Source organism: Cervus elaphus, chromosome 24 (genome assembly GCF_910594005.1).
Source record: "Cervus elaphus chromosome 24, mCerEla1.1, whole genome shotgun sequence".
NCBI classification, from domain to species: domain Eukaryota; kingdom Metazoa; phylum Chordata; class Mammalia; order Artiodactyla; family Cervidae; genus Cervus; species Cervus elaphus.
The window spans coordinates 18,005,471-18,030,825 of record NC_057838.1 but is presented as its reverse complement, the minus strand read 5'-3'; the positions used below and the strand labels follow the sequence as shown (position 1 = coordinate 18,030,825).

Here is a 25,355-nt window from a genome sequence, read left to right as displayed (position 1 = left end):
TCAGTGAGTTGATACTTGTAAAACACCCAGGACAGTGCCTGGCAAATGCCACATGCTATGTTTTAATTATTTTTTAAAAATTATTTTCTTACCTGCTTGGCCACTAGAAGCATCAGCGTTTGTGATCTCTGGTTTGGAAAACCTCTCGTTCTTTATACTCCTGGTTCATATTTCACTGGCAAAAGCCTACAGGGTCTCCCTGAGATTTAATCAGCCTCCTCCTTCTTTAGGGGGAGTGGTGTAGGTGCTCTGCATGCTGCTCTGTGACGAGGGTGCTCTGAGTACCAGTGAGGACTGTCTGAAAACCCAGGATCTTTCTCGTTTTAACTGGAATATAATTGCCTTACAGTGTTATGTTACTTTCTTCTGCACAGTGAGGTAAATTAGCCGTAGGTATACATATATCCCCGCCCTCGTGGCCCGCCCTCCCCTCTCCCCATCCCACCCCTCTAGATCATCACAGCACCGAGCTGAGCTCCCCGTGCTAGACAGCAGCTTCCCACTAGCTAGCTCTTTTACGTATGGTAGTGTGTATACATCAGTGCCACTGTCCAAATTCATCCCACCCGCCTCCTTCCCCACTCTGTCCACATGTCCATTCTCTATGTCTGCGTCTGTATTCCTGCCTTGGAAACAGTGAAAACCCAGGATCTTAAACCGACAGTTGTTTATTCTAAGATGTCTGCAAGCTGGCTGGAGTGGCTCCATCTTGTTCTCTGGTGGCCGTGGGGGTGGGGGAAGGCCTGGGTCCACTGCTGGCACGACTTGTAACTTCCTTGAGCCAGAGCCTGTTCTTGTGATGGTGGTGACAGAAGCCCAAGACGGCAAGCCTGCTTTAAACTCCTGATAGCATGCATCATGCCCCTTAGCATTCCAGTGGCCCGGGAAGATCAGATGGCCAAGGTCAGTATCAAGAGGTAGGAAGACCTGCAAGGTTACATGCCGAAAGGCTTGGAAATAAAGACAGGAAAAGAGACGGCTTGGCACTTTCAGAAGCCTATTAGAAGTCAGCATTTCTGGGGATTTAGGTTTAAAAAGTAGTTTGAAAAATCTATAAATATTGTATAAATTAGGACTCTTTTGGTGGTGAGCAACAGAAACCATCAAAGTATTATAAACAAAATTAATTTATTTGCTCATGTAACTTTTAAGTCAGTGTCGTGATGACCATGGAATGGCTTGTTCTAAGTGCTTAAGCAAGTTCACCAGGCCTTAATTTCTGTTCGTCGGTCAGATCTGCTTTCCTTCATGTTGGGTTTACTCCCCTGTAGGAAGGTAGTTCCCAAGAGGGTCAGATCTGTAGCCTCCCAGGTTCAACTTCAAGGTCAAAAGGAGAGAGTGCTCCTTTCTCAACAATCCCGAGAAGGTTTTAATTCTTTCTGACAGATGTCGTCTTCAGAAGTTGGGAGATGACTACCCAGTGGTGAAAACATGAAACTGTCAACCATAAATATTCATAGCTGCCCATTGAACTAAAAGGCTCAGAGAGTTCTATTGCCCTGTTTGTGTTTTTCTCATACTATGTAGGTACGGTAGACCCTGCATTATTTTATCTAAGCCACTAAGTAATTCAATGGCAGGTGTCTTGAAACAGGCTAGATATAAATATTTGATGATCATATTTATTACAAAGTTAACATTCATCTCAGGGTGGAATTTAATTTACAGTCTAAGGATACCTCCTAATTTTTGCAGAGAAATATCACAGGAGAATAAATGTTAACATTTCAATTCAATTCAACAACACTTATTGTTTGTAAATGTTTGTCATGTTGAATTGAATTGAATTAACATTTCAGTGAGCATCACCACAGGCTCTGTGACCTACATTTAAATATTTGAAAAATGATCCCTTTTCTGTCATGCTGTTAGTCACAATGGTTCTCTTGCCTTAACTTCCCACGTTCTCTCCTGGAGTGGGCAAAAGCTATCCACGTCCCCCATCCCCAGTGCCAAGGCAGAGTCCTCTTAGGCATGTCACTTAAAACAAATGTGAAATTATCCACTTGGAGAAAGTTTCTCTGGGAATAACAGTTATTTTAAGTTAGCAACGTTAGTGCTTTATTTTCATGATTTTATTTTTTCCAAACGAAGTGTGGTCTGCGCTTCAGAAAAGAGGAAACGTTTTCTGAATTCTGAAGCTTATTCTATTTGCTGTTGTGCATGTGCGGTTGTGCACTAGTAAACTGGATCTCAGGAGGAAGAAAGGCCACGATTTGTAATGTCTGCCAATTTCCATGGTATAAATACTCCCACTGTGGAAAATTTCAAGCTGCCGACAGCCATGGCTTGTAAATGCTTGTATATTTAACAGTTGGATCTCACTAACCAGGACAAACCAGCTCTAGACCACCATTGATTATATGAGCCAATATCGTCCATTCCAACCGCTGGCTGGTAGGAGTTAAAGTACCACTTCTCATCAAGCCTACTGACCTTCAGCCACTTGTTTTAGAGTTTACCTAGTAAAAATTCTCACCCATGGTCAGAAGACTGTATTTGGCTAATTTCTAGGTCACAGCAGCGTCATTTTGTTTCCAAGAAGTATGACTTTCTTCAGTGGATAACTTTAGCAAAGGAAAGCTGCAGATGACAGTTGTGTTGCTGTTAGGGGTGCACGTCTGTCATCAGTAGCCGAGGTAGGTAAGCTATCCGTTCCCACAGGCCTGCCTCAGTCAGGTCTCTTAAACACGGGGAAGGCTGTGCAAGTCTTTTCCCCTGGCCCACTGCAGTGAGGACTGCGCTGACTCCATGGACGCAGTACTTGCATGTTCTTGAACCAGAATGCAGCTTAGTTTGAAAATGTGTATACTGGGGGCTTCCCTGGTGGTCCACTGGCCAGAACCCCGAGCTCCTAATGAAGTGGTGGTTGTTGTTTTCCCATCACTAAGTTGTCTCTGACTCTTTGTGACCCCATGGACTGTAGGCCGCCTGGTCCCTCTGTCCATGAGATTACCCAGGCAAGAATACTGGAGTGGGTTGCCATTTCCTACTCCTTGGGACCTTCTCGATCCAGGGATCAAACCTTCATCTCCTGCATCTCCTGCATTGGCAGGCGGGTTCTTTACCACTAGCACCAGCTCGGAAGTCCCCCAATTCAGGGGACCCAGATTCAACCCCTGGTCTGAGAACTAGATCCCACATGCCACAACCAAGAGTTTGCACACCATGACAAAAGATCCCACATGCCACTATAATGATGAAAGATTCCGTGTGCTGCAACTAAGATCTGGCATAGCCAAAATAAATAAATAAATAAACATAAATAATTTAAAAATTTGTATGTTGACCTTAAGATGTAAGGACCAGGTTTTGATGGACCAGTGGACAGCATCACTCTGGTCAGATGCTCCCTCTTCCCTCGGGGAAGCAAGAACAGACCTTCTCAAGAGGACAACCACCCCTGTTTTATGAGCTGTCAAATCCAGAAAGAAGGAACTAATTAGTTCCTAGAAGATCTCTGAGGCATTTCCTAATTTCCATTTGACCCTTGTCATCTCACTGGGTGAGAGAACATTGCTTTCAAGAAATACTAATGACTAAAAACTTGCCTTTTTCTTCGGTTGTTTGAAAACCAGTGACATTGTGAACCTAAAAGCAGCATGTGATTATTAAGCATAATTGAAACTCAGAAGCCTGAAGTTTAAAATCGCCATTTCTGGCAGAAGGCAGGCAGTTGTGATCTCTGATACCTGCTCAGGAAAGTTGAGAATGTGTTACGATACTCAGGGCTTCTGGTTGCTGAGGGCACCTTGTAGGCTGTTGTTTCGACACTCTAGTTAAATGGATATTCGCTGAGGGGCAATTTTTAAAGCAAATCCAGAAGAGTCATGTGCGTAAGTCTTTTCAACAACAACAAACAGCTCAGGAACTCCCATTCTGCTGCTTTGCTGGGTCTCCCGTGTACCATTTATCTGTTCCCTTGACACACAATCTCTGTAATCTCTCAGATGGAATTCATTTCATTGACTTGCATGAATACTGAGGGATTTATTGGTACCAGTATGGAAAAGGTAAGCAGTTATACAATGGCACCTTTGTGCCTGTACATTTCTCTAGGTGAGAAGAGGAAGAGAGTGTTGAAGACTATAGAAGGGCCAGCGTTTGCACTTTTTCTTTGTATATTTTTAAAAACAACACGGTGCAGTAGAATGGACCATGCAGGTGTCTGTGATGAATCACACAGGCCATGCAATATGTTCTCATGTATGCAGAGCAGGCACAAACCAGATGGAAAAAAATCTCAGAAGCTCAGGGAGGCTCCATTGCATCAGAAGAAATTTCCCATGAGGAGATGAGACCAGAAGAAGTGCTTGGTCCAGAGCGCTCCAGGGAGACTCCAGGAGGCTGGTGAATTGAGAAAGGGACTGGAAAAGCTATTTCCGGAAAGGAATGCATGCCCTTCCAAAAGGGCGAGTGAAATACACAAGTATTAGATGGACACATGGAACGAAGGACAGGAAATGTTTCAGAGCAAGATTTCATTTTTGTACACTTCAAAACTAAGCCAGAATCTTAATAGAATGAGTTTTTTTACCCAGTAGGATTGGTGAAAACTCTTACTAATGTATAATATTTCTCTCTATTTGCTAAGCTTAGTGGAAAGGACAGTGAATTTTATGAAGTTATTGATGCTTTCTCAACAATACCTGGATGGCTTTTGGTAGGAGTGGTTTGTGGTTCCTGAGTTTTATCCAAAAACTCAGTGTACATCTTTTCTTTTTTTATGGCTTGCATCAGATAAGAATAGTTTTTTTTCACATATTTTATCTTTAGACTGTTTTTATATATTGAAAAGTTGTGAGAAATAAGTCACCTATGAACATAGGCAGAATTTGTTTGGATTTTCTCCCCAAAACTCAACTTATTTAAGCATTTATTTAAGAAGAGGATAGGTACCCTATAGAAGAGGCGCTAGTTTAGAAACTAGCATTTTTGAACCTACACTCTGTGGGGTCATAGGCTTTCAGAAGATCTTAATAGATGTTGCTCCAAAAAATGTCTCCACAGTTAAGTATGTTTGAGAAATGCTAACCAATATATTAGTCCTCTCTTGGAGGTTCAGAGCACATTGAAGTCTCTGAAAGGCTTGTAATATAGGTACAATTTTAACTTTACTTTAGCCAGTAGGCAAACATGGTTGACTGTTCATCCAAATACCATTCTTCCTTTTTCCCTGCCAACAGAGCCTCCATTTTATATAGATAGCAGTATTCCAACTGGGAGCATTGGTCTAAGTCTACCCTCTTTGCCAGTCATTACTTTAGGGGTGGATATATGACTCAGATTCAGTCAATAAGATACAGGAAGGATTCTGTGAAGGCTTCTGGGGAAAATATTCTTACCTAAATAGAGTGAAACTAAGAGAAAATACTTTCTAACCTCTTCTCTTCCTGGGACACTGTCATATATGGATGTGATGGGCAGAGCTGTGGCTGCCGTCTTGTGACCAGGAGAGAATTCAATCACACTACAAACATGGCAGGCTGAAATAATTGAAAAAGCCTGGTTCTCGGTGACATTGTTGAACCATCCAAACAGTTCAGTAAATGTTCTTGTGAATTAAGCCAAGTATACACCTAGTTTCAGACAAAAATAATCTAATTGATAAGCCTAACATTGATCAAATTTATTTGAATGGATAAGTGGGAAACCTATTAGCACTGTGTATCATGGAAAAATAGTTTGGGAACTCTGGTATAAACCTTTTATTATTGCTATAACTCTTTATGCAGATCTCCTCTACCCTCAGTTCAGTAACCTCCTCTACCAAGTGTTACACCTGGTTTTATAGATTCTGAGAGGGACTGAATGGGGACATTGACCTTGACTCAAAATCCAGGTCCTCACGGTTAGCGCGGAGCAGAGTTTTAACTGAAATGACTCAGATGTGCTCTAGCATACCTTTTTCCCTGGAGCAGTGTTCACTAGTTTGACAGATATTTTAAATCAAGACTCTATGCAGCGTGTCATGCAGTCATAATCTACTGGGGAAGAGTTTTGCCAACCTAGTTCCTTCTCCATTTCGTGCTTGAGGAAGCTGAGGCAGGCTCAGGGAGGCTGAGGATTTTGCCTAGAGTCACAGAGTCAATCAGTTACACATCTAGAATCTTCTAGAGTCATTCCCCAGATTCTATAGTCTGGGGGGTGTTCAGAGTTAGTGCAGGCCTCCTCAGGATGGAATCCTGGCATTGAGTTTGCAGATTGCCTTTACATTTGTGCCTGAGAAGGTAAGGCAAAAATAGGTTTCACAAAGCTGGTCCTTGTATAGATAAAGATTGTATGTGTGTTTTATTTTGCTTTATAATTTATATTTTTTCTTTTATTAATTTCCTTTTCAAAAATTGTAAGTAACCACACCCATGAAACTTTGCAGAGAGTGAATAGTCCCTTTCTCCCCATTGCATCCGGTTTTTCTCTTTCTCGGGTACATCAAGGATTTATGATTGTTCATCCATGCTTTATTCAGTGCTCATGTATACATGTGGAGAGGGATCACTTATGCTTTCTTTTTTAGAGCTTCTTAAAAAGTGGAATCACATTATCTATATTTCTCAGTCCCCTGCTTTCATGTCTAGTGCATCATGAGCATTTTTGGGGTTTAATTGAAGTGGATATAATCCATCCTCTTTAATAGCTGCATCATAGAACATGTGTTGCTATATAGTACATTTTATTTTACCTTTGTCAATTTCTGGATATTAATTTTGTTTCTAATTATTCTATATGGAATACATACACATACACATGTAATGTAGATGCAGTAACATATGTGTATGCATCTATTATCTGTCTGTCTGTCTCTATTTCTGTCTCTATCTATATTTCTATCTCTGTCTACCTACCTACCTGTCCATCTATCCAACAACCCATCTATCTACTTACCTACCTATCCACCCATCCACCCAACAATCCACCCATCTCCCTACCTATCTACCTACTTACCTATCCATCAATTCATCCATCCATCCATCCATTCAGCAGTCTATCTGCTTACCTACCTACCTATCCATCCATCCATCCATCCATCCATCCATCCATCCAACGATCCATCTACCTACCAACCTATCCATCCATCCGTGCAATAAGCCACCTATCTACCTACCTTAGTGTTGATGAGATTTTCCTGGTAGACTAGCATCTCATAAGTGGTTTGCAGTATCAGAATATGTGAGTATTATTAATTTTGAAAGGTTTGTAGCAGCTCCCTGTCACATACACTAGCACCGAATGCTGTCGCTATATAAATTTGTTTCCAGTGTCGTGTGGGCAACATGGTTTAGTATTTTTATTTCAATTTGCACTTCTCTGATTACCAGTGATCTTGAGCATGTTTCTGATGTTTATTGACCATCAGAATTGCTTTTATTGAAAGTTAGGCAGTGTGCTAAGGGTGTAAAAACTTTACAACTACATAACATCTCCTGAAAAATTATTCAGGGAAAGGAGTTTGTGGAAAGAACATCAGATACTTTGTGAGTCTGTGTGTGTGTGGTATCACAGCATTATTGCTCAATATAAAAGACTCATTTTTATCCATTTAATACTGATAGGATTTTTATAAGATTCTTTAATATTTTAAAATTAAAGTGTATATTAATTTTTTGTAAATTAAAGATTATTTTTATAATCTTCATGTTAAACACTAATATTTAACCTATTCAAGAAAACTAAAAAAAAAGTGTTTTGGAAAAAAGAACTGCATCCCATTAACTGATGTATTCGATACCCACATTCTGGGATAAGTAAATAAACATAGTAATAATCCTCCATTTTCACAGTTTATATTCTATTTAATTTTTTTTACAACATCCATTTTAGGTTAGAAAATCAGCATAGTTTATTCCAGTATTACAGGTAAGGGAACTGAGATCCAAAGGGAAGCATTTCTTTGTTGTCCTTAAATGTTAATTGAATGTATGTAATTCAGTTACATGATCATGTTCCAGGTCATGGTATCATAGTTCCATGTCATGGTATCATAATTCCATATAATATGGACAGGATTTTCAAAACTAGTCCTCATTCTATCCCTTCTTTCCTTCCTTCCTTCCTTTTTGGCTATTATATATATAAAAAATTCCTTGGCAAGTACATTTTTGTCATCATCTCTCATTGTTTCCTTACATTTGACCTCCCAATTTGAAATTCTGAGTCAACAAAGCTCATGATCAAATCCCTAGTTTTCAAGACTAGTTGTTCAAAAGATTTATCTTTTCATATAGACAATAACAAAGCCCAGGAGGGCAGAGTCAGTGTTAATTTACTCTACATTTTCAACGTCATTTTAGTCTTTTCTCCATAATATTGCATATTTTGTATAGCTGCAGCCTTTGCTTATGGCATGATAATTCTCTTTTCCCTGATATTTGTGATAATTTCACAGGCATTCTACCAGTGTCTACAGTCCACTTACTTTTAGCATGATGTCAGGAATCAGTCGTTACTCCCTGTGGCCCGGCCTTGGGAAAGAGGGTGTTACACTTCCTTGATCTAAAAGGAACACACAAGCAAAACTACACTGAAAACCCTTCCCACTACGCCAGCGAGAGGATTTAAGTACCTATGCTGAATCCCCATCTAGAAAATGAATGTGAAATCCCACATGGTCAGAGATATATATCCAGTCTGCTCTGAGTGGCTTTCACACAAAATCTGATGCTAACACGTGAGATAGACATCATCTCGTGAAAAAGATGTACCTTTTTACTCAGGCCCAGTGGATTGCAGTAAGTGATCTACATTTAGATAGATGTATCTATCTAAATCCAATCCTGTATCTGTGTATGGACCCTTACTTATTTCCAAGCCTGTCTCTACATTGGAAATTATACAATAGTTTCATTGTATGTCAGTCAGGTTCATGGAATGTTTAGACTGCAGTTTATAAATATTATTGTGACTTTTTTTAGGTACCTAGTAGAAGAAATCAAGAAAAGAGAAGGATTCAAGTTACTGATGGAAGTAAGTGATTACATAATTGTACTTGTGATTTTGTCAGTCAATAGTGATGAAGGTGGTAATTTTCTAATCTGTTATATTTCATTGGTTTTTGTGTTGCAGACTTAAAAGCAAGTCATTAGCTTAATTCATAGAGTCCATTATGTTAATTTATTCTATTAGTGAGTATTTTCCTTTGTTGGACTCGCAGAGAACACTTGCCTTTGAGTACTGAAAATTAAAATGCTCGATAATAATTACCAAGGATAATATGGACTAAATTATGACCTCTATCTTGATATATTAAGTTGCATAATGATTGTACTGAAAATACTGAAGTGTGTTATAGTGGGGCCTGTCAGTGAAAAATCAGTTAAAGTGAATGTACAATAGTGCAGATAGTTTTCTCTTTTCATGGGATAATGAGAGCTTATTAGCTGTGAAACAATGGGAAAATAAATCATTTTGTTGTTGGACTGTTTGTTATAAATAGGAAACTAAGTGGTTACAAAGAGAATATTGTTTTTTTCTAAAATATTAATGTGTGGCTAAAATGATAAAATATTATTGAAATCTGATTTTAAGAAAAATGAAATGTGTGGTTCAGGTAGACCTTCTTATAGTGTGTACTTTGTAGCAACTTTTAAGATAATGTAAAAATCACCTAGAGGCTATAGCCTAGGAATCTATCCTATGTATAAGCAGTCGGTATATATTTTTTGGTATGTATTCATTCAGCAAGATTTATTGAGCAATTGCTATGTGGTGGAGATGCAACACACGGATGCTCCCTGCTCTGATGGTGCTTACATTCAAAGGGAAAGTGACAGGCAATTAAGCAAGCAAATTGTTAAATGGGGGACATCAGGGTGGGGAAAGTCTTAAGGAAATAATAAAAGAGATACATGAGAGATAATAAATAATTATGAATAATGAATAGCTAATTGGACAGTTCCAGATGTGGGAATAAATGGAGTGATAAATAAACATGCTGAAATGGCGGTGGGGGTGGGGTGGCCTGTTTGGTTTGGGTGCAGGGAGGGCCCCCGGGGGCTTTCTTGGTGCTGAGACCTGCTGTGCTTTGGTGAGAAGCATGCCATGCAGAGGTTCAAGGGAAAGGTGTTCCAGGTGGAATCCACAAACAACTGCAAGGCATGAAACTGAAAAAGTTCTGCCCACTTGAGGAGCCAAAGGAAGGTATAGTAGGTGCTGGTGTGGAGAGGTTGGCAGAGACTGAGTCTGCTGGCATCATGTAGGTGAAGACCATTGGCTTTTGTAATATCCCCTTGAAGTGCAATTGCCCTTGAAGAAATTTTAAGCAAAAGGGAGTCTGATTTCCATTTGAAAGACGGTGGTGGATGTCAGGAGAAAGAGTGGGGTGATGGTGAGGGGAGGACAAGAAAAGAATAAGTGAGATACGTTGGAAGACCAATGGAGTAACTCCAGTGGGGTATGAGGATGGCCCTCAGACAACTTTGGGAGGCACTGCTCTGGAGACTCCTGGCCGTGGATTTCCTCACTGTCTGCCAAGGGGACATCAGATCAGAAGGTTCTAAGAATTCAAACCCCTTGAAAACTAGAGATAGAAAGGGACTTGCAAAAATAGCAGAAGAATCCATATTTAAATGACTTTCTAATAACACTAGAAAGAAGTCAGAAGACATTTAGAATGTGGAACATTCCACAGGACAGCTGACTTGATTTTAGCAGGTCGGTGGCATGAAGAAAAATAAAGGAGAGAGTAACGATAATCATTTTCAGGGTCAAAGAAACCTGAGAGACAGGACAACCAAAGGCAACGGGTAGACACTGGAATCGTAGTTTAAAGGAGTCAATTATAAATAGTAAATTTTGAAACAGTTGGGGAATTTCTCTTGTGAACTGGTAGGAATTATCAGTAACTTCGTTAGACATGACGGTGGCATTGTATCTGAGGAAGAAAATGTCTGGTATTTCCTAGAGATACATACTTATCATGTAAGGATGAAGCAACAACTGCATGATTGGCTTGAGTCTGAGTCTGAACCACCTTTTTGATTTTCTTGAGTTTGAGTTACCATCTTGCATTTTCTTAAGATTGAATTACCTCTTTATTTTCTCAAGTTTGAAGTGCTTTCTTTATTTATCTGGTTGTGAGAGCTAAAAGGTTTACGAAAAGTGCTGTACACCTCAGAATTGCATGGACTTTTGATAGAGCTGAGAGGAAAAGTGATGAGAAAAATTATGAACTGATTTAAAAGTTGTTTATATATCCTTCCTAAAGGCTTAAAATTTGAGGGAGGAACCTCTTGCCATCAGCTTTAGGGAAACGCAAGCATTCACATCCTTGTAATGAAAGTTAAGGTGGATTGTAATCATTAGGCAGCCTCCTGCCCTGGTTATTTTATCTCTGGGAGCCAGATGGCCCCAAAGCAGGAAAGATGGTTTCTTCAGTGGTCCTCCAGAGTTCCTACTTACAAGGGATTCTGTATGTGATCTGCATGTACCTCTTTTCTCTGTATCCATTTAGAGAAATAAAGTAAATTTAGACCTTGACTGTCACATATAAGAGTCAAGTTGATTAGCCCATTTTTATTAAAAAAAAAAGTCTTCCTTGGATTGATTAAATATAACTCGAGTGCATCCTTAAGAGAAGAGATAACACAGGTCTGATGGGAACCCAGGTCTGTAAAACTGCAAGACTGTCAATTTATGAAAAACCAAAGCCTATCATGGCATATATATTTTTCACTGTGAAACAGATGGCAGTGAGAGTGTTAAGTGGAACATTAAAAACTGTAAATGAACACAACCAAACAGCGTATCCAGTACTTGAATATCTTTTCCTAAAAAGAATAAAAATAACGTATATGTTCTTGAAGATGATTGAAACTTATCATTTCAAATGAATTCTGCATTATTCATAGGCCCCTGAAAATTTTATTTTTCTACGTTGGACCTAAGATCTAATAGATGGTTTCCTAGAGGTATATACTATCATTCACATATTTTATTTTGATCCCTTGGGAGAGTCCTAATTATTCAACTTTTTGTTTTTCTCTTCCTGAGTTCTGCCGTGGAAAGAGTTATTTAGGTTTCATCGACTTTCTGAGTTACAAAGGATCTTCAAGGACATCTAGTCAACTGCCTGTTCACTGCAGGAAACCTCTCTTGATAGTTCTTGTAACAGGAAGTCAACTTCTGCCTGAACACTTCCTATGTAAGAGAATTCAGTTTATTCCTCTTCCAGGGAGCTCTAATTATTTGTATTCTAATACTTATTGAATCCTACTCTTGGGATTCAATATGTATCAAGCATATTGCAACTTATGGGTTTTTTTTCCCATTTATTTTTATTAGTTGGAGGCTAATTACTTTACAATAATGTAGTGGTTTTTGTCATACATTGACATGAATCAGCCATGGATTTACATGTATTCCCCATCCCGATCCCCGCTCCCGCCTCCCTTTCCACCCGATTCCTCTGGGTCTTCCCAGTACACCAGGCCCGAGCACTTGTCTCACGCATCCAACCTAGGCTGGTGATCTGTTTCATCCTTGATAGTATACATGTTTCAATGCTATTCTCTCAGAACATCCCACCCTCGCCTTCTCCCACAGAGTCCAAAACTCTGTTCTGTACATCTGTGTCTCTTTTTCTGTTTTGCATATAGGGTTATCGTTACCATCTTTTTAAATTCCATATATATGCGTTAGTATACTGTATTGGTCTTTATCTTTCTGGCTTACTTCACTCTGTATAATGGGCTCCAGTTTCATCCATCTCATTAGAACTGATTCAAATGAATTCTTTAAAATGCTCATCCCATTGCAATTTGATCACCTGCATCTTTAATAGCTTTGTTACTATTGTCTGAGTTCCTGGAGATAAGCATTAAGAATAAGTCATTTTTCTCTACATTTTATATCTAGAACATAGAAAAATTTTGAGTTCTGTTCTGTGTTTCTTATTATATTGAACATTTAGGTTGCCCTTCTTCTGACAAGCTATAATTTTTTCATGGTCCCCTTCTAATATATGGGCAGAAATTAGCACAATGATGTGTCTCACCTGGTAGAGACTTTAATGGTGCTGTTCATCCACTTGAAGAAGACTTATTTTCCTACCAGTAGTTCCAGATAAGAGTCGGGACGTAGGAGAGTGCCTTCTGTGTGCCATATACGATGGTAAATATTGGAAATAATCCCTTTACTCATCAAGCCAATTCTGTGGGGTAGACAATGCAATCTCCATTTGATAGATTAGGAAGCTAAAGCTTAGAGAACTTGGACAGATACCTGTCCAAGCAAAGATCTGGTGAAGCTGGGATTCATACTGCATCCATGTGACTCCAAAAACGCAGGCTCTCTGTGCTACCAAGTGCTGTCTTTGGAATTTTTCAGTAGTGTAATCAGTTACTTAAAATTTGTGAGCTTGAAGTCAAGTAAAATCCATCATGACCCCCTTGTCCATTCTATATTTGCATGATTGATCATTTCAGTCTATGTGCTAGATTCTACATTTATACTTATTAAAACCTAATGATATTGCAGAAAGGGAGAAGAATTTCTTTTGACAAAACTCAGTTTTAGAGAATGTGAACCACTACAGCTTGGTGACCATTGACCTTTTTTCCCCCAAGAGTTTCATATTATTTGCTCAGTAATCCTTGCTGGAATTGACATCAAAGCACTGGCTTTATTTTTTAGAATATATCTCCTTTCTTTATCTGTGAAAATCAGAGTAGAATGAACCCATCTTTTCTTTTGTGACACATCTTTATGTCTTACTGATTTTTTTTAAATGATGACAACACTTTTACTACTACAGACTTTTTGTGCCGTTTTCCATCACCTGCCTGGTCTAGACACTTGGATTCCTTCTTATGCCTTCTCAACGTTATGATGCTAGACAACATGGACTAAATGTGGTCCTAAGACACCCAAGACGTCAGCTTTCATATATGTAGGCAATTAAGTGGCATGTGAATAATTCTACTCTGAAAATACAGTTTAGTGCTTTGAAGGCACTTGAAGAAAGTCTATATGAAATAAAAGCTACATAGGCAAAGAGACAGGAAAACTCAACATGAACATTCTTTGTTAATATTCAAGGTTTATTGTTTATTTTTTTAAAAAAACTTATTTTTTTCAAGTTTTAATAATTTGAGGAATGATTATCTTAAAGGTATTCCACCAAATGGCACATCAGATTTCCTCCAATGAAATGAAATGTCAAAAAGGCCTCACCAGTTTTCAAATGTCATAGCACTGAAGCCACACCATTCTCAACGAGATCACAGATTTGTTACTTCTGAAGTATCTAAACTGAGAACTGATTGAAGGAAGAAAGCTTAAAACATGATTCAAAAGGCATAAGTCCCAAATTATAAAATATTGAGCAGATGTGATAGCAGATAGAAATGATTGCAAAATGATTCACAGTATGCAAATAAAAGAGAATGGCTAATTTAATAATGTATTAGTCACTCAGTCGTGTCTACGACCCCATGGATTTGTAGCCCACCAGGCTCCTCTGTCCATGGAACTCTCCAGGCAAGAATACTGGAGTGGGTGCCATTCCCTTCTCCAGGGAATCTTCCTGACCCAGGGATCGAACCCAGGTCTCCTGCATTCCAGGCAGATTCTTTACCATCTAAACCACCAGGGAATCAGATAGAAGCTATGGCAGAATGATTCATAATGTTGCCCTGCAAATGAAAGAGAATGGCTAATTTAATGATGTATTAGGGTCTAGTAAGAAGACAAAAACTGCACAATAATTTGAAGTGGGAACATGAAATGTAAAGAATTATAGTGCTCGGGACTTCCCTGGTGGTCCAGTGGCTAAAACTCTGCAGTCGCAATGCAGTGGGCCTGGGTTGGATCCCTGGTCTGGGAACTAGATCAGAACCTACTAAGACCCAGTGTAGCCAAGTAAATAAATTAAAAAAAAAAAAAAAAAGAATGATCATGCTTGCTTTAACAGCACATATGTTAAAACTGGAGTGATATAGAAAAGATTAGCATGGTCCCAGTACAAGGATGATGTGTAGATTTGTGAAGAGTTCCATAAAAAAAGAATTATTAACAGGGGATTGGAGTCATGGGAGATGGCCTCATAAGAGAGAAAAAGACCTTAAAAAATACAGAAATAGCAGATGATGTAGAGAACAGCCGTCACTTCTAGAACTGAGATGGAGCATCAGACAAGAAGCCGCCCCCACCCAGATCTGAGATCCAGACTTTGTTGGAAAGGGTGTGTGTGACTCACAGGATGGCAGGCACATCCCCTAAGGTGTCAGGCCGGTGGGGTCTCTAGGAATCCACCAGCTGGAGTGCTGCAGGGCAGGACACTGGCTTCAGGGCGCTGCTGAATCTTGGACTCACTCAAGCCATCCAAGGCAAGTTCGCCTAGCTGGCAGCCTTCCCTATGAAATCCTTGGTGGAGGGTGTGCAAGGGAAAACCATTATGGGCGCCCACCTGCGGCCAGGCCGTGGTGAAGCCACCCCAGGGTGTGCTGCTGGGGGAAGCTGTTGGGGCCCCTTGGTGCTGGTCACCAAAACTGCTGGCGAGAGCCCCACCCACTGCAGGAGCCCCGGTGGGATGAGCCAGGAGACCAGGAGGAGGCAGCTCTTCCTTCTCCGGGCCCCTCCAGCACCCTCTGCTGATCAAGTCTCTGATCGGACCAGACGGCAAGGAGAAATATTTATAGTGTCCACCTCCATTATTGCAGGGCATACAGAGAGGGTGGATTTGGAGCTGAGAGGCAATAAATTGATAACTGACATAAATGGTATCTGGAAAAAAAACCCTTCATTTATATAAAGACACAAATTCCTAGAATCTAGTGACAGATAATAACTCCATTTTTTTCTACTTTCTAATCAACCATAGTGACTTTATTTATTCAACAACAGATTTGTTCACGTTAGATGATTAAATAATTTGAAGGCCAGGACATTCTAGTCTAGAAAAACCAAATTAATCATAAATTAGAAAACCAAGTATAAATTGTGTAGATTTGTAAACACTGTTATAGTCTCATGATAAATATTTCTGGAAATTGACTAGAATTACAAAGTACTCCATTTTGAACTACTCTCTGTTTTGAAGATTTGTAGCTCCTTTTTTTTCTTTTTTTTTTTTAAATGTTTTGACTTTTTTTTGGTCAAATTCAATAAACCCGTTACAGACTTCAAGGGTGAAAGGATGATCAGATCAAGAGCTTATCTTGTTGAGCTGGGAATGTTTCTGGGCTATCACTTGTAATTTAAAATCCACTAAAATCCAAACTCTCTATAGTACCAGTTTTGATTTTAGGAGATGAGATGATAGCCGTTTCCTCTCTCTCTGAAATACTTTGAAACTTTATGCTGACACTGGTTATTACCTACAAACTGTGTTTGTGGTGGGAAAATGGAAGTCATTTCCAAAACTATCAGCATGAAGAATCAGTTGAGGAAGGTGCCAGGTAGGTGGGCATGACCCGTGGTCTTTTCTGAGTACAACTTGGTGTGTCTGAATTGTCAGCCCCCAAGGTAATGTCTGTTATCACCTGGTCATTGAGTACAAGTCTGTGATTGCCCCTAGCAGGCCCTGTGTTTATGTCTCTGTGAAAACAGCTGCCCAAAGCCTATTGTGAGACCTTATTCCACATTTAACCAAAGCATTTCTGGTAGAAAACCAGATTAATGGAGAAAATAACTGGGCCAATTCAGACCAGAAGTTCTCAAACATAGATCATGTACAGCTCACTTGAGATCACCTGAGATGCTTCTTCTTAAAAGTTAATGCATTAACTAATTTATTTATCTGGCTGCATCGGGTCTTAGTTGAGGCACGTGGGGTCTTTCGTTGTGGGCGTGGGCCCAGTAGTTGCAGCGCTCGGGCTTAGTTGCTCCAAGGCATGTAGGATCTCTCCAACCATGGATCGAACCCACGTTCCCTGCACTGGAAAGTGGATTCTTAACCACTGAACCACCACTGAAGTCTCCTGAAAGGCTTCTGAAAATGCCAGTTCTTCAGCCATTTCTGTGATGGACTGAAGTGCAATCTGGGGGTTCTGAGCCCAGGGGCTAAAGTGCACTGTGAGCAAGGTCTCGAGTGGACTTACACCCTTCCCGATACTGATACTTGAGAGTCAGGAGTCAAGGTGATGCTCTGATTGTTTTTCTTCTTCTGACGCGATATCGATCAGGGTCACGGCAAGGCTGGCTAAGTGAAGCCCGAGTATGTCATATGTTATCAACTCACAGGTGATCGGTAATTTTGCATTTGTCAAGTATAGCAGGTAATAGAAGACAACTTTGGCTACCTTAAGTAGAGAAGGAGTTGTTGGAAGGAGATGTGAGAGATAACTTAACCATCAGGATTGAAGAGGGGCAAGTGAGGGCACCTCTGAGTGTCTGCGTGTCAGGCACTGTAACTAATGCTTAGTTAGAGCTGTGCTGGGTCAGCTTCTAACTTCACTGTGTTTATTCTTGATCTTGTGCTCACCCCGTACCCAGAGGAAATAGCACTCTCTGGATACACCAGTGGAGAAGAAAATTTCCCACTAAGCTGTTACCGAAAGTAAGGCAGGATGGATGTCTAACCTATCAGATTCTGGTGTTACCAACGTAAGACACATGTGATGACTCAGAGAAACTAGCTGAAAGTTGAACTGCATTCTAAGATTAATTAACAGCTTTCAAACTTTCTTCCTCTTCAGCCTGAATATGCCAATATTTGCTTTTGGTACATTCCACCGAGCCTCAGACAGATGGAGGAAGGACCTGAGTTCTGGGCAAAACTTCATTTGGTGAGTAATAAGCACATCACATCTTTCCTTCCGATGAAATAGATCCAATGTCCATTGTCTATTGAGCCTGTGAATAATTCCAGACTGGCAAGATCTTCTTGAAGTTCTAGAGAGGTGGTTCTGAGTACATTAAAAGCTAAGCACATGCCAAACAAACATTTGTAAACATTGTTTACATTTAACCAGCCAACACACTTGACACACACACACACACACACACACAAATTCAAAATAATTGTGCTGTTTGCAGAATGGTTGTAGGATTTATGAGAAGTTCTAGTTCACGGTGCGCTTCAGAGCATGTGATATGGCAGTGGCTAACATCATACAAGGAATGGCTTCTTTCTTCATCTCCACTGGTGCTTGTCTGTGACTCTTTGCATCACCTCACTGGAAGGTAACCTTTAAGTCTAAATCTGGTCCCCTTTGTGAATGTGAGACTTTCTGTTCTTTCTGTCAACAAAGACCCTGCATCTTTTGCCCAAGGGACTAACGTGATAAAAAAGAAAGAGATGCCAGCAATGAATTTCAGCTCACCATCGAATATGCTGAATATGCTGCAGGGAACCTTCACACACAGCTGGGGAGGGCTGGCCATCCAGAGTGAGGAGAAGCCTTGGGCGCTCTTGTGGCCCTCCTGAACCTCCCCAGCATGGCCCTGCCAGGGAGCATCCTCCTCCTAACCCACGTTTCCAAGAACTCTGAAATCTCCCAAGTCGACCGCCCGTGACCCCACCTCCCCGCTGCACGGACGGAGTGCAGAGTGAATTGAGTGAGCATCCCCTGAGCAGTCTGTGTGCATCATGTAAAGGGCAGGTTCTTGGGTACCGTCACGTCAGGAGCCCTGTATCCCTTGCCTACTCCCTGTCCAGCACAGTGAGCGAGCTCTATGGAGCCTGACAGTAACAGCTCCTGTTTGCAAACCCCTCTCTGTCCTCAGTGGGGACATCAATGATAGTTTTAACAGTGTCGATGGATGATACGCCTTCTCCTTGCCCTCTAGAAGAAAAGGAAAAACTTTCCAGTCAGGTGCACACTATGCCTGGCCTGGGAGATACACACGTGAGGGACTTGGTCCCCGTCCTGGGAATCTCGTATTCTAGGACACAGACGAGTGAAGAGATCATCACAAGGGAACTCATAGGTGCCTAGACGGAGAGAAACACTATAAAGGCAGAGAGAGAGGCTATCACCCTAGTGTGTGTGACAGTAGATTGGAATCTTGACTAGTAAGTAGCTGCCAATCAGGTGGATTCCAGGAAGAATCACAGCATGATGGCCCAGAGGATCAAGAGAGGAGGGCATGGTGGAAGACCAGCAGAGTGGGGTGGGGGGCAGTGCTGAAGGCAGGATGAGAGCAGCAGGTGAGAGGCGTGTGCAGATGGAGGCCCATCTCCCACGACGAAGTGCTTGGAATTTGTGCCTAGTTAGCTGGAGGTGGGAAGATCATGTCCTTTAAGCCATAGCCACCTGGAGCCTTACCTGCTGCATCTTCTTTTGCCTCGGGTCACTTTCTGTTTATTCGTGGCTCATTTAGTCTCCTGCAAGGTATCACAGTACATACCCAATATATAAATACTCGACCTCTCACTGAACCTGCGATCAGGTAGCAGAGATGGGGAGGGATGGACAGACTTAACCTGTGCCTCTGCCTAGACAAGCCCTCCATGGGCCATTTCAGGCAGGATCTGGCTTGCCTTTCATACATCACACAATGCAAATGAGAAAGTACTAAAGAATGCATTTCAGATGGTAAGTGACTCAAAAAGAAGCAAGAGCTAAATGGTGTGAGAATTTAATCATGATATTTCCAGGGACATTGTTTGCTTTGATGGAACGCATCAGGCATTGTTTGGTGATGTGGGGGATAATTGCTAACAGCTGAGAAAAATATGGTGGCCATTCTTCTCTCTTTCTGATTGTTAAGAAAAGCACACGAGAAGGTGATGTTCATCTTTTATGGACCATTGCACCGACATGGATCAGGACAACTAGATAGCCCGTTTTATGTTTGGGGATACTGTAGACTCACTCTTCCTTTGTTTAAAGAAATATTTACATGATCTAGTCTCAGAAAATTTGAAATCAAGATGGGTATATAAGTTAAAATCAGATAAAACAGCACATGATACAGTTTTCATCTTAATGAATCAGGGCCGTCTCTTCTCGCTGCAGTTTTTGCCAACATTTGTGTTCTCGTGATTAACATCCGTCAATCTCCATCCTTTCGTTTTGGAAATGCTTTTCTGCCAGTTAGAACCTTGGGGCCCTTGCCCAGTCTAGTATCCGATTTTAATTGTTCTGGTTTCTTCTAATTCATAAACACGTATGCTGCAGACGAATCATCATGGGTGCTCAGTCTTAGTCTCCTTTTAGCCCTCTCTTGGCGTGGATGTGTGTGCGTGAATTTGGCAAGGCAGGGAGGCATATATATATATATATATCTATTGATGATCTATGTGATTTCCTGCTTACTGTAGTATGAGAATGCAAGCGTGTGATTTATAACCTGGAGTGTACTTAAAGCACACTTGAAATTTGTTTCGGGGTTTATCTTGGTTGGAGAATCACAAACAAATAAATAAACCAAATAAGGCTTTGCCCCTCCGCTTCAGACTCGTGTCAGACGGAGCTGTCAGATTTCGGAATCAATGGCGTGAGAAGTCTTCCCTCTGGCAGGAGGAGGGGGGAGGATTATTTGGTAATGAATCTGGAGTTTGAGTGTGTGGGGGTGTAAGTGTGTGTGTATCTGTGTACACTCATGTGCACATGTGAGACAGTTTTTGAGAACACAGTCACTCTCCTGCTGCTGTGACAGCCTCTGTCTGACACTGTGTGCATCCACTGAGTTCCAGACTCCTTTTTATTTTTTTTTCATTTATTTTTATTAGTTGGAAGCTAATTACTTTACAATAATGTAGTGGTTTTTCTCACACATTGACATGAATCAGCCATGGATTTACATGTATTTCCCATCCCGATCCCCTCCCACCTCCCTCTCCACCCGATCCCTCTGGGTCTTCCCAGTGCACCAGGCCCGAGCACTTGTCTCACGCATCCAACCTGGGCTGGTGATCTGTTTCACCCTAGATAATATACATGTTTCAATGCTGTTCTCTCGAAACATCCCACCCTCGCCTTCTCCCACAGAGTCCAAAAGTTTGTTCTGTACATCTGTGTCTCTTTTTCTGTTTTGCATATAGGGTTAACATTACCATCTTTCTAAATTCCATATATATGTGTTAGTATGCTGTAATGGTCTTTATCTTTCTGGCTTACTTCACTCTGTATAATGGGCTCCAGTTTCATCCATCTCATTAGAACTGATGCAAATGAATTCTTTTTAACAGCTGAGTAAGATTCCATGGTGTATTTGTACCATAGCTTCTTTATCCATTTGTCTAACACCATACACAAAAATAAACTCAAAATGGATTAAAGATCTAAATGTAAGACCAGAGACTATAAAACTCCTAGAGGAGAACATAGGCAAAACACTCTGTGACATAAATCACAGCAGGATCCTCTATGACCCACCTCCCAGAATATTGGAAATAAAAGCAAAAATAAACAAATGGGACCTACTGAAACTTAAAAGCTTTTGCACAACAAAGGAAATTATAAGCAAGGTGAAAAGACAGCCCTCAGATTGGGAGAAAATAATAGCAAACGAAGCAACAGACAAAGGATTAATCTCAAAAATATACGAGCAACTCGTGCAGCTCAATTCCAGAAAAGTAAATGACCCAATCAAAAAATGGGCCAAAGAACTAAACAGACATTTCTCCAAAGAAGACATACAGATGGCTAACAAACACATGAAAAGATGCTCAACATCACTCATTATCAGAGAAATGTAAATCAAAACCACAATGAGGTACCATTACATGCCAGTCAGGATGGCTGCTATCCAAAAGTCTACAAGCAATAAATGCTGGAGAGGGTGTGGAGAAAAGGGAACCCTCTTACACTGTTGGTGGGAATGCAAACTAGTACAGCCACTATGGAAAACAGTGTGGAGATTTCTTAAAAAACTGGAAATAGAACTGCCATATGACCCAGCAATCCCACTTCTGGGCATACACACTGAGGAAACCAGATCTGAAAGAGACACGTGCACCCCAATGTTCATCGCAGCACTGTTTATAATAGCCAGGACATGGAAGCAACCTAGATGCCCATCAGCAGACTCCTTTTCAAGTTATCCTCCATTAGAGCTCTTCTTTTTGGTTTTTTTCAGGCATTGTGACATTCTAGGTCTTCATTAGTTCCCTGAGCAGATTGTTCTTGCATCTTTTCTGGTCTCTGTCTCCTGTTTATTTTTTCTTCTCTCCACACAGTCATACCTGCTGCCCTGTTTTACCTCCTCATTTTCCCACTGAAGGCCTCTGAATGCTTTCCTTGTTCTTCCAGTCATAGCTTTTCACCCAATTGACCACCACTGCTGTTTATAATAAATTCTGTTAATGTTCTCTTTATTTTCTGAAGATGAAGACCTACCTACATGGAATTTTGTAAAAGGTAGCAGAAGGCCTTACTGGTCATATGAAGAAATAATAATCTTTAAAGATATGTGTTTTATTACATAAACATTTGGCACAACAATATTAGAAACAAGGAAGTGATAAGATCCTTACACATCCTCTTAGAATCACCATGAATATGACTCTTAAAAGTTGGTGATGTTGCTGATGCAAATAATAGGAATGGGGTGATGATATTAGTGACATAATTTTCTTTTCTTTTTTTTTAATTTTTACTTTTTGGCTGTGCTGTGCAGCATGTGGGATCTTAGTTCCCTGATCAGGGATTGAACCCATGCCCACTGCACTGGAAGCACAGTCTCAACCACTGGACCACCAGGGAAGGCCCCATAATTTTCAAAAAAAGGCACACAACTCTTGGTAAAGCATTGAAGAAAACATTTCTCCTTGATTTACATGACAGTAGAAAACTTGGTGTTTATTTTAAATGGGCATAGAATAGTTTGCATTTGCTTGTGAAACAGGGTTCTGATAACGGTAATCGGGCTCCTCCTGCATTGCCAGCAGGAAATTTGAAAGTCCTGCAGGACGTGGGGCAGCTCTTTCTGGCTCAGGACTGCTCTGCACATGGCAGGCAGCTGGCATCTGAGTGCCCAAGCTACTGAACACCAGTAGCAACCCCCAAACATCAAGAAAACCAAAAGCATCTGCCTGAATTCCTGGAATAGTCTCTGGAGGTGTAGTACCATTCCCCTAAGAATGACTGATCCACAGGATACAATCTAGTCCATTCTGCTTGGCATCCAAAGGCCTCCATGTCTGATCCGCAGGCATTAAAATAGCAAGGCATTTTTAAAAACTTCAATATTCAGCTATAGAGAATTGGTTCAAATATAGTACACAATTTATATGCAAATTTTTAGTGTATAGACAAAATTTTGTTCCAGAATAACATATTCATAATTTATTATTAACTGGAAAGATACAGAACAGTCACTATAGCATGATGCGAATTTTGAAAAATTACTGTTTGCATGTGCGTGTGCTCACTCAGTTGTGTCTGACTCTTTGCAACCCCCATGGATCGTAGCCCACCAGGCTTCTCAATCCATGGAATTTTCCAGGTGAGAATACTGGAATGGGTTGGCATTTCTTCCTCCAGGGGATCTTCCTGACCCAGGAATCAAACTTGCGTCTCCTGCGTCTCCTGCTTTGGCAGGTGGATTCTTTACCACTAGTGCCACCAGGAAAGCTCATAATTTGTTACATAGATATTCATGTACATGTGAAATATTGTTTATGTGGTTAGGACAGTGACAGACAACAGACAGCAAGCTATTTTAGAAATAGTTACAGGTGATTTTTCCCTTTCTTTTCTATTCCTCTGTAGTATCTTAATTTCTATAATCAATATATATTGCTTTTGTGAAGGTGATAGTAATGACAGCAACAATAATAGTAAACCAAAGTACAGACCCAATGAAGGCATAGAGTTTCTTGAGTGTTTATCCAGACAAAGGCTATCCAAGTTTTGACCACAGTCTTGTAACAGTTAGAAAAAAATTTTAATTGAGTATTTACCCCAATATGTGTTTGTTATTTTTAAACTATCTGCATGTATTAATTTTTTAAATTTCCTTTTATTTATTTGGCCACATCAGGTCTTAGTTGCAGCCCTTGCGATCTTCTGGCAAGTGGACTTTCTAGTTGTGGAGTGTGGGCTTAATTGGCCTACGGCACGTGGCACCTTAGTTCCCGACCAGCGATCAAACCCACATCCCCTGCATTGCAAGGCGGACCACCAGGAAAGTCCCCTACATGTAATAATTTTAAAAATAGTATGTACATTTAAACAATATACAAAGTGAGTATTGGGCTTCCCTGGTGGCTCAGCTGGTGAAGAATCCACCTGCAATGTGGGAGACCTGGGTTCGATCCCTGGGTTGGGAAGATCCCCTGGAGAAGGGAAAGGCTATACACTCCAGTATTCTGGCCTGGAGAATTCCATCGACTATATATCTGTGGGGTTCCAAAGAGTCGGACACAGCTGAGTGACTTTCACAATTGTCAGAGAACAAATAAGTGTTTTTAGGAGTGGATTTAAAATGTTTAATTACTCAGAGATGCTCTAATCTTGTCTTCTAATACCAAAGGGATTGTCTTGTTTGGAGACCATGACTGTACCACAGTCAATCAATTAGTTTGCAAACATCTGAGTTCCCTTCCCACTTCTCTTTTTTTCCCTCTCCTATCTCCTTGCTGAAACACTCACACTATCTGCATGGATTTCAGGTTCAGAGACAGTGACCCTGGGTCCAGAGGAGAGCTTTAGCAGGCCTCCCAGGCTTCTAAAGGCTGCTGTGGTCAAGAATACATCACTACCTAAGGTGACTTCGCTTCTTCTCTCTCAGTGACTAGGTAGGAAGGGCAGGGGAGCTGGGGAGAGGGGACAGAGATAAAGCTGAAACCATAAGACCCAGGGAATGTAACTGAAAGTTTGTTTTATTGCATCATCACTCAGTGTTCTGATGCAGAAGATTTCCTCTTCTGTCGATGTTTCTTCAATAGTTCTGCATTCCACCAACATAATCTACATTCTTAAAAAGAATGAATAAAGTGTTTTTTGTAATCAGGCAGGTCATTTCAACTCTTTTTTCCATTCACGGACCTGCAGATTTTTAACTAATGTTGGACATTAATAACAGGCTCCTTTCTCCTCAACAGTCAGATCCTTCGGTCAGTCACGTCCTACTCTTGCAACCCCATGAACCGCAGCACGCCAGGCCTCCCTGTCCATCACCAACCCCCAGAGTTCACCCAAACCCATGTCCATTGAGTCAGTGAGGCCATCCAACCATCTCATCCTCTGTCGTCCCCTTCTACTCCTGCCCTCAATCTTTCCCAGCATCAGGGTCTTTTCAAATGAGTCAGCTCTTCGCATCAGGTGGCCAAAGGATTGGAGTCTCAGCTTCAACATCAGTCCTTCCAATGAACTCTCAGAACTGATTTCCTTTAGGATGGACTGGTTGGATCTCCTTGCAGTCCAAGGAACTCTCAAGAGTCTTCTCCAACACCACAGTTCAAAAGCATCAATTCTTTGGTGCTCAGCTTTCTTCACAGTCCAATTCTCACATCCATACATGAGTGC

The 25,355-nt window shown here is 40.8% G+C and overlaps 1 protein-coding gene and 1 non-coding gene across 5 annotated transcripts in view; both read left to right on the top strand.

Annotated features, from left to right (window-relative positions):
* Nucleotides 1-25,355, top strand: part of GADL1 (glutamate decarboxylase like 1) — a 179,030-nt gene that overhangs the window by 95,894 nt on the left and 57,781 nt on the right. For all 4 annotated transcript variants that reach the window (XM_043886404.1, XM_043886406.1, XM_043886403.1 and 1 more), the window contains exons 13-14: nucleotides 8,913-8,964; nucleotides 17,634-17,723. In XM_043886404.1, the coding sequence (XP_043742339.1) occupies nucleotides 8,913-8,964; nucleotides 17,634-17,723 (142 nt within the window). The remainder of the gene's footprint in view (nucleotides 1-8,912; nucleotides 8,965-17,633; nucleotides 17,724-25,355) is intronic.
* LOC122683356 lies at nucleotides 14,897-14,999 on the top strand. Its single transcript, XR_006337706.1, has one exon. It is a non-coding gene; the product is annotated as a U6 spliceosomal RNA (small nuclear RNA).